Genomic DNA, 9,956 nt, shown 5'->3' with positions numbered 1-9,956 from the left:
GAAGAGCGTGGGAGGGTTGAGTTGACTTGGCCGTAGGAAAGATGAGAGACATGTAGTGGTCTGACATCTTGTCAGGCGTTCCTAGAGACAGATGAAGGCAGTAGCCAGCCCTGGACCAGTACGGTTTACACACCACTCCCCAGCCTGCTCTATTCTGCTAATACTTACTGCATGGTTTTCTAACAGATTTTTCCATCCCGATGATAAACTAAAATGATAAACCTGGAGTCACCTGATCTCTGAGATTATTCCTAATTCTATCATATTTACAGGTTAAAACGGCAACATGCTTTTCTCAGGTGGTGAATCTGTTTATCGTCTTCATCAGAGTGCATTTGTTTTTGTAAGGCATTTATACTGCTGTTGGCATTTATATGCCAAAAAGTTAGGAAAAATTCAAAATGGCCCATGGAATTTCAGAATTAAGTGTTAACAGACTGACTGTTTCTAGGACTTCTTGATATATCAAGATGTGTACCGCAGAAGTTCATGCTTAAACTGCGTGGGACAGAATTACAGTAAATAGGCAAACAGTCAGCTCAGCTGCTCATTTACATATTAATAAGCCTCTGTTTTCATTTTTTCTATCTAGTGCTATGGCGGTGCTTCAGTACTGTCGTAATATTTCTTTTCCTTTTGGATGAACAAACAAGTTTATTGGTGCTGATCCCAGCAGGCGTTGGTGCAGTGATCGAGGTGAGTTCTTAAAGCACTAGAACCAAATACCAGCATTCACAGCAACCTCCATAGCTTATTGCAGAAAAAGAAGGCTAATGTAGTCTCTGGGAAAATGCTGCTGTCGTATACTGTCTTAGCAGCATTGTTTTACTGGCTTTCAGTAGTAGAGGAGATTGTATCCCATTACCAAATAACTAAACTGGAAGTATCTTTTTTTTTTGTTTTTTGTTTATTTGTTTGTTTTGTTTCCTTTTCTTTGGGGATGGGCCAGCTGGTATTGTGTAAACCAAACAGAACTATGCTGAGGCTCCCTTCCTGTCACATCATCTGATAGGCACCACTCCTGGCCAGGCATGTCTGACCCTGTCAGCAAGCCGTCACGGAAACATTTGTCAAAGAGCAGGCTGTGTGCTGTCAGGCTGTGCCACAGGTCTGCAGCTCTCTGCCTCACCATGACCGAGGTGCTTGGGGAGGGAGGAAGAAGAGGCGACTGCTGCCTATGTTCTTTAACCCAGAAGACCTTGTTCAGTCAGTTGGTTGCAGGTACTGCTTGGAAACCTGCTTTCTGTAGGAAAGCACAAAATCAGCAGGGCAGGGGAGATCTCTTTACTTAGCATTGCTTGCAGATCTATTTACTGTTCAGTATTCAAAAACAAGTTCAGGACTCTTACGTGGAATTTTTGACTATGCATCTGTTATAGTTGCAGATAATCCCTGTGGGGACAAAATAGTTCAGAATTTTTAGTCGGTAATTAAATTGTTGAACGCAAAGTCACAAAATGATCCCTAAATTTCAGCTTATTGTGTAAAACAGATTAAGATCTTGTGAAAGCTATGAACTAAATAGTACCATTTAATTTTTATTTCAGTAAGTTGAGATCTTTAAGTCTGATGCGTTTGTGTGTTAAATTTTCTGTATCAGATTTTTCAGTGTTTTTTTCCTGTAAATAGCAGTTCAGTCTTATATTTTCAAACTTTCTTTAGCTGACTGAAATTTTAACTAGATTTCATGGATAACTAAATATCCCTATAAGTATAGTACTTGTGTAGAATGTATTTTTTGTTTGATCCTTTTAATCTAACTAAATTTTTAAAAAATCTAAAGACTTCAGAAATCCAGTAGTGTCAAATTATTTAAAAGTGAGTCAAAGAAAGTGATGCTTTTCTTTGTAGTGGGGAAGAAGAAATAGCGCTGGTCTCTAAATCACTTTTTTTTTTTTCAGAAGCTTTAGTGGAAACCAAATGAAGCATGTGTGGTGGTAGGGTCACAGGAATGGTCAGTTATGCTGCAGAATTTAAGTGCAATTAAAAGTGTTAAGATTTTGCATTTCACTTTCATAATGAAGATGGCTTTCTTAGTTGCTGCTACCTAAGAACAGGCAGATTCAGGTCTCATTTGGTCACTGTGCCTGTCTGAGATTCTTCTTGGAGCTGCCCAAAGATCTGTTAAACAGATCTCTCGCAGATCTCTGGTTCCTACGACTGTTGGCCTCCTGTCTTTCTCATGCACCTCGATTTCCAGTCTGTTCCTGTTGAATTGCAAGCTGGGGGAACTGGGTCGAAAGGTTTATATAGCAACACTGTGTGGGACACTTTAGTGGAGGGGAGATGTTCTGTAGGTTCTGTTGAAGTAACATATCTCTCCTGGCAAGTGATGGTGAGATAACAAGGTTTTGAGGTCTCTATGTTCATTCTCACCTTGAGACATCTCAAAGGAATTTCTCTGCTGGGAAGAGCTTTCTCACAATACCTGTTTCTTTTGCAGCATTAGTAGTGACATTGCTTCTGTAATAAGTAATTTTCTCATTTGCATCAAGGATGACAGCGAAGGGGATTGTCTTTACCATATTGCCCTTTTTTTATCTGAAAGACAGGATGGGTAAGAAGAGAATATGGGTGTACCTGAAGTTAAACAAACCTTGTCCACAAAAAGCTTCATGGCACATAGCTCTCCTGGTGAGCCTGCATTGTCAGAGCCGTTGAATCTGTATGGCAGGGTGGGTACATGAGTGACTTTTCAAGTGAGCTGAACCTTTTATTACATTAGGGTTAAGCTGTTAGGGCTGTACAGAAAGTAGCCACACAATTCAGTGGATTCCCTGACTTTTGCTTGTAGACCACTACCGAAGCGTAATGTCTGTCTAAGTGCCTGTGGAATCACTGTTAGTTCTGCATCTTGGAGACCCCAGCTGACCTCCCAGGCATGTAAAAACTTGCTTGGAGGTGGCTACTGGAGAATTCTCTAAATGCCTCACCTGTGGTGCGTGCTGGTGCTGAGAGCAGCTAACCCCCACCTACGTGCTGCAATGCAGATATCCTGGAAGGACTAATTTTTTTTATTCTTAAAATACATCATCTGATATGGAGACTTAATAATGCAGGCTCCCAGTGTTGTCCTTGTCTGGTGGCATGGCGTTTGGTTTGTAGAGACACGGGCAGCATGCTGCAGTTAGGCTGTTGCTGCTTTATGCAGTGGGTGCTTAAAATAAGTATCCTGGGGTCTTGATTGTGATTACCTGAATCCTGCATAAGACATTCCTCTGGATAATCTTTTCTGTGCACGTTTTGTTTTTGCTAATCACAGCTCTGGAAAGTGAAGAAAGCTTTGAAAATGACAATCAAGTGGCAAGGCTTGAGACCCAAAATTCAGGTATAGTAGACATTGGCGTGTTAACGATTACAGTATTGAATTGTCCATCTGTTTCGAGAACACCATGCAACTTGGCTCTAGTTTTTCTAGTGAAAAGAAGATTAAAAAAAAAAAAAAAAAAAAAAAAAAAAAACCAACTATCAAAGTTTCCTGTGCACACCTTCTCTTTCTGGATGGCTTAACCCAAAAGGTGGATGAGCATTTTCAAACTTAGGAATTTTTTTGAGTTCTGTAGGAGCAGCAGCTATTTGTCTGTACTTATCATAGAATCATAAAATCCTTTAGGTTGGAAGAGACCTTTAAGATCATCAAGTCCAACCATTATGGTGCAAGAAACTTCAGAACTCCTCTGCCAGTTCTGCTAAATGTTAACAGGTGGGACTGTGCTCTGCCACTGTGCTGGAAAGGCACTCTTAGAACTGAGATCCTGATCTGAAGTAATAAACTGAAGTTTTCATGAAGATGTAGGTATAACTTCTCCATTGTGAAGCTGGTAGAAGGTGTAACATTTTCTGGGGACAGGACAGTTTTTGACAAATCCTCTGGGTAAAAAGTCCCGAGAATATTTGCAGGACAGGCAGTGACAGCAGGGATTAAAATTAACTCTTTCTTGACAAGAGTGTAATCTTTTTAAAGTGCAGTCTACACTGAAAGTTTACCATGTTGGTAGGAGAAACAGTTGTGTGATTTCTAGTGTTGACCTCACAAGAAGTACTGGAGTTTCGTGCTGCTTGAATTCTATACATCTTGAGCAGATGATAGCTCTGGTTGGTCCTTTGTCAATATTCAAGGACCTGTGTTTAAGCAGTCACAATTTCTGGAGATAATCCATAACTAACCTCTTCATATGTGAAAATGCTTATGGTTTTTAATAGTGGCTTCCTGTATCTGCCAAATTCTTGGCCATTTGACTTTGCTTTTTTTTTTTATTTTTTGTGAACTCTACTATCGTAACAGCATTTTCTTAAGCAGAGAAGGCTTGGATACTTGGTGTAAAATATGAAGGGGGAAATTAAACTTTTTGCCCACCCTGTATTTAGGCTGCGCAGGACATGTGACTCTCGTGTAGAAGCCTGTAAGAACTTTGAACTGTTACCTGGCTTAATGTCTGAGCAGTTTCGTTTGCAGTTTCAACCTCTGTTTAGGTCGGACAGCAAGTGCTTTCTTCTCCTAGTTCTGACTTGTTTATACTTTTTATATGTATTTCAGTTTGGTACATACAATGACTCTGAAAAGAAAACTGAGGAGTATGATGCCCAGGTAAGAGAGAATTCTGTGACTTTTGATATACAAAGTCTATGTATGTGTGTCTGTCTATGCGGATTGGCTTGCTTTGCTTTTTATTGCTAGAAGTATATTTCCCATGTGTTTGTCATTGTCAATTAGATCATCATTACGTGGATAATAAGATAATGAAGACTGATTCTAATAATTTATGAAAAGAAACAGTGAAAGAGTAGTTTTGCAAGCTGAATTTGGCTGAAGCATTTCTCTTGAGAAGCAGAATTGCAAGTGACTTATCTGAAGAGAAATATATTAAATAAAATTAAACCACACAAATTTGAAAATTGCTATTTGTGCTAGTTATTTATACTGGAGGAATGTTTATGTGTTTCCTGGAAGGAGCTGAACTTAGGTGGCAACATCGGTGTTAAGTAGAGAGCTACTCTTACTCGGATTTTTGTGCTGCCTCTTGGTGCCTATTCTCTGAAGTGCTTAGTTGTCTGAACCATGCATTGGAATTTTAACCACCTTTTCTAGAAATGGAAGCATACTGGAAATAATAGCAGACATTTGGGAACAGGAAAAGATTTTCAGGGAAAAAAATTGTGGCTCTATTCTAGTTAATGCCATGAAAAGTGTGCTGTGTATAAAATGTGATCTGATAAACTGTTTTCTTTATCTGTTAGGCTATGAAATACTTGTCATACTTGCTCTATCCACTGTGCATTGGAGGTGCAGGTTACTCCTTGCTGAATGTCAAATACAAAAGGTACTGCAGATCTATAAAATGATTTTATACAGAATTGAAACATTCCCCATTTTTCTGTATGAATTAATTGGAGATGATTGGTTATGGAAATCAGTTATTTTAGTTTGTATGACTCAAAAGCCAGGAAATGGAAACTTCCTTGTTCTGTAGGATCTAAAGGTGAGGAGTCTAGTTGGATTTTTTCATGTCCTGTAAGCTCCAGCTGTTGTATTTCACAAGTAACCTAATACGACTCTAGTGGAGAATTCAATGGCTTGTGTGTATGAGTAACCTGTCAAATCAGAAGAGGAGGAAGGAAGCTGCCATTGATGTTCAGAGACCTGATAAGGTGACAGTCGAGATGAGAGGAATTCAGTGGTTGAACCTGTCCTGTAACAGAAGCAAAAAGTGTCCCCAGATTATTTTCTCTGACCAAGAGGTTCCTCTGTTCCTAAATACACTAGCTAGGATGGCAAGCAAGCTAAAGTGTTTTTAAGAACTCTTTATTCCTTTAGAGCAATGGACTTACTTCAACATTTTGATACTTTAGCAAGAGCTGAAGACTCAGTATTGTATGAAAATGTGAAACTCTTGTCCATTCGCTCAGAATAATACAGCTAAATCATTTTGTATCGGAGAGATGGAAGGAGATGCAAGCAAGTGTGCAGCCGTGAAACTTTGTTGTAGAAAAACCTGCAAATGCAAGTGTGGTGATGGCCATGTCGATTTTGTTGTTGTTGTTAGTCTTTAGACCCAAAAGGGGTGGGAGGAAGAGCAAGCAGTGACTTACAATAACATTAAAAAGAGCTACTGTTACTGCATACATGAGCTGTAGTGCATACACTAGAAACTGGAGCAATTTCTGGGCTATTAGAAAAAGAGCTGTTTCAAAAAGTTCTTCACTTAGTAAGGAGCTAACAAATATGTAGCATTTAAAAATTCTGCTTTTCTCACAGATTTCTTGCATTTATTCAGTACCACAAAATGCTGTGTGCCGGGTGCTTTATGAGTGTAGTCAAAACCATTCATATAATAGAATTTTTATCATTGTTAAATCTGTTTGTAAGGAAATGACAGAACAAGTAACCTTAACCGTGGATTATCCTTTAATCTTGTAGGCATTTTCTGATGCATTTTTGAGATGCTTGTGGTTTAGTGAAGTGTTGCCACAGCTGTAATGTTGCTGGTAACGTGTCACTAACACATCAGTGGAAGTTTAATTTTAAGTTATGGAACCCGAGCATCACAGTTATTAGCTGTTCTTCCTGCTGCAAGCAGAAATATGGAATTTGCCAACTATCTGTAACACTGCTGTCAATTTGCTAAGGTAGTGCTCCACTGGACATCTGGGAAGGGCTGCTAGATGTAAGCAGGGAAAGATGCAGACTCCTTGTATATACCTTTTTTTTTTTAATTGTCTACTATAGTGATTTGCACTGGATGGTATTTGTTGTTTGAAATTTTACAGTGGCATATTAAGTGTATCTTTAGTCTGTAGAATACAGTGTTACCTTGACAAGCCTTAACACAGGGTTCAGTGCACAGAACTTTCTCATGTCAGCTTGGGTGCTGAAGTCTTAGAACGTTCTGAAGAAATATAAAAACAGTTGATAAAACTCTCCAAGCTTGTATAGACTGATAAGCATCCTCTGCTTAAATTACCTTCTCTGGAGCCTTCCTAATGAAGATTTGGTATTTAGTTCTTGTGTGAAGTAATTCACAACGTGGCTGTTTCTTGGAGTAATCAGCATAGTCATGTAGAGGATGTATTACAGCTATGTATTTTTGGCTCAAGTGAGAAATTAACTGGACTGTCTTCTTTCTTTGCAGCTGGTACTCATGGCTGATTAACAGTTTTGTCAATGGTGAGCCACTTTTTTTTTTTTTTTTCCTATTCATATTTCTTCAAAAGGACACCGAGGCTCAGTATTAGAAAATGAACTAGCAGCTGAATCAGTGTAATATAGAGCAGTACCTTGACTGTAAGTTCCAGAGTTATCACAGTGATTGAAAAAGGGAGAAGAATCAACCCAAAGTGAACAAAAGGATTAGATGCTTCTTCTCTCTTTAGAAAAATCAGTGTAGATGTCTAACTGTGGAATTATAGTTGTGTGATGTACTTCTACTGTGCATTTCTTTCTAAGTTTTCCATATTTTATCTTCAGGAGTATATGCTTTTGGATTCCTGTTTATGCTGCCCCAGCTGTTTGTAAATTACAAGGTGAGATTAAAAAGTGATAACGACTACATCTCTAGTCTCTTCTTCCAGACTTAGTTAAAAATTGATATTTTTATTCCTAGATGAAATCTGTCGCACACTTACCATGGAAGGCTTTCACATACAAAGTAAGTAAAGCTCTAATTTAAGGATTGCTGCAGTCATTTTGGAAATAAATTTCTGCAAGAAACAGCTTAGTACATGTATCTTAAGGCTGACAGTGCTTTGTTTAAGAACTAAATTTATTTGCAATTGTCCTTTAAAAAAAAAAATACTGATTTTGATTTTTTTCATGACTTATGTATAATGAGAATACTTGCTTCCTAGTTTTGATGATAATATTGCTTTTTTGTACTGTCAACTGTCTTGCGTGGCTGTGCAAATGTTGGTCCTGCAAATGAATTAATCAGTCTCAGTGTAATGCATTCTTTTAGGAAGAGAGACATTATATTAACAAAGGCTGTTTCTCAAGAAACAGACAGGACCACTAAGAGACCTTATTTTGGCAGGTTCCAAGAGCTACTGCAGAGTGAAGTAATGTACACACTGTTCTGTGCTGGGGTGGTGATTCTGAGCTTCTGGGCAGTGCATTTGTGGTTCCTGTTAAGGTGCCAGAGGCTACCCACAACAAAGGCTTGTGTGTATGTAGAAATAACTATATGACATTTTAAGTTATTGGGCTTTGGAGGGGGTAGTTTACTTTTTTTTCTGTCAGATATTTAAACTTATTTGCTCTCTTCTGCACTTTGAAGAGTGGAAAGCATAGTCTGAGGTCTCATCTGCAGTTGTAGAAAGCTTTGCTTTTTTCCTTAATATGAACTGTTTCCTGATTTGGAAGACCTTGGAAAAATTAAGATTATTCTAACTTTGCAGTTTGCTGTCTTTACATGTATACCCTTTATACCTGACCTCATTTGAAGGTACTCCTCCTAAATTGCAAAAGAAAACTAGCTAAACGCTCTTAGATGGGCTGCCTTCCTGCAGTCAGTTTCAATGGCTTGTGAGGGCTGCCTAAGTGCCTGAAGGATGGAATATTTCACTTTTTATTCCTTTCATCATTGTAGGATCAGTCACTTGGGAGTTGGCTTGGAAAGGCTGCATTTCCACCTTGCCAAGGTGGTTTTTGTGCATGCCAAACTTTGTTGGCACAGGGTCGAGAAGTGCCGTCCGTATTGTTTGATCACCTTGGATTGATGGATTTGTTTTGACTTGCCAGAAAGAGCTTTTCCTCTTGGAACTGATCAGATCTCTCTCCTGTCCAACACCCCGTCTCCTGACGATGCCTTAGTTCATCATATGAACAGTGCTTCATTTTGTAGAATGAGTCCTCCTGTGCTTCAAGCATAGATCGTTTCTTACTGCATGGCTTAATGCTTACTGCTTGCTGATGTTGAAAGGAGAAGCCGTGTTACCAACTCAGTTTGTTATCCCAACAGGGAATATTCCTTGCTAGATTTTTTTCCTGCTGGTCTTAGTGACTTGAAACAGTTGATTGCACCATATGAGTACTAGAGCTGCTGTGCTGTGAGACTCGATTCATAGTCCTTCTAGTGGGCCAGAGCCAGAGGAGTTGCCCTTCTCTTTACGACTTTACTTTCTCTGACAAAACACCGTTGCCTTTGCATGCTTGGAGCCTGTTTGCATTGCTTTCTCAGCAGATGTCTGGGAATTCACATTTTCTTAGTCAGGAAAAAGTAGTAAGAACGTATTTCATTATGTTTCAGAAATGGAACCTGTGGTATGCCAGCTCTAGTTGAGTGGAAATGGTGTAGAAAAGTCAGTCTCAAACAAGGGATGGATGATTACTTCCAGGAGAGCACTGAAAATATTTTAAACAAGGCTTGTCAAATTAATGTTCTTAAGAACAATAAATTAACAACTTTTTACACATTTCAAATTCCCACAGATAATGAAAGGGAACTGACATTTTGTAAGTCTTAAGTAATTTGAGTAGTAAATGAGTAAAAGGGTGTTTTCCAGTTCCTTTAAAAAATTTCACTGAAGTTGAATTCATGTTTTTCCCCTCGGATGACAATACTCTCACTTACCTGAAGTAGTCCTACTTCCTGTTTACTTGTAACTATAGTAGTGTGGTCTGTGGTACACGGTATGGTCTTCAATACAGAAAGCACTTTAAAGGTTGCCTTCATTCCTTTTTCAGCATAACCCATAAGTGGTGTTGTAAACACGGAAGTAGTCTTGTGTTCCTACTGAAAAACACACTTCTAGGAAGCCTCTTCTCTGTAGGTTTGTATGACATGACTTCCTTTCTTCACAGCCAACTGAAGTATACTTTTCTTTTCTTTGTAGGCATTCAACACCTTTATTGATGATATCTTTGCGTTTATCATCACTATGCCAACATCTCACAGGCTGGCGTGCTTTAGAGATGATGTTGTGTTCCTGGTCTACCTTTACCAAAGATGGTATGCCATGCC

At 38.9% G+C, this 9,956-nt stretch overlaps 1 protein-coding gene across 1 annotated transcript in view; it reads left to right on the top strand.

Annotated features, from left to right (window-relative positions):
- The window catches only part of CLPTM1L (CLPTM1-like), a gene marked incomplete at its 5' end in the record, with an annotated part of 13,796 nt that overhangs the window by 2,443 nt on the left and 1,397 nt on the right, over nucleotides 1-9,956 (top strand). Inside the window, 8 exons of the mRNA XM_008942598.1 lie at nucleotides 593-696; nucleotides 3,263-3,328; nucleotides 4,538-4,588; nucleotides 5,239-5,321; nucleotides 7,131-7,165; nucleotides 7,466-7,521; nucleotides 7,602-7,646; nucleotides 9,829-9,944. Of these exons, the coding sequence (XP_008940846.1) occupies nucleotides 593-696; nucleotides 3,263-3,328; nucleotides 4,538-4,588; nucleotides 5,239-5,321; nucleotides 7,131-7,165; nucleotides 7,466-7,521; nucleotides 7,602-7,646; nucleotides 9,829-9,944 (556 nt within the window). The remainder of the gene's footprint in view (nucleotides 1-592; nucleotides 697-3,262; nucleotides 3,329-4,537; nucleotides 4,589-5,238; nucleotides 5,322-7,130; nucleotides 7,166-7,465; nucleotides 7,522-7,601; nucleotides 7,647-9,828; nucleotides 9,945-9,956) is intronic.

The sequence above is a fragment of the Merops nubicus genome, unplaced genomic scaffold, assembly GCF_000691845.1.
Source record: "Merops nubicus isolate BGI_N331 unplaced genomic scaffold, ASM69184v1 scaffold12456, whole genome shotgun sequence".
In the NCBI taxonomy this organism is placed as follows: Eukaryota; Metazoa; Chordata; class Aves; order Coraciiformes; family Meropidae; genus Merops; species Merops nubicus.
Note: the sequence above shows the minus strand (reverse complement) of the source record. Positions and strands in the feature narration are given on the sequence as shown.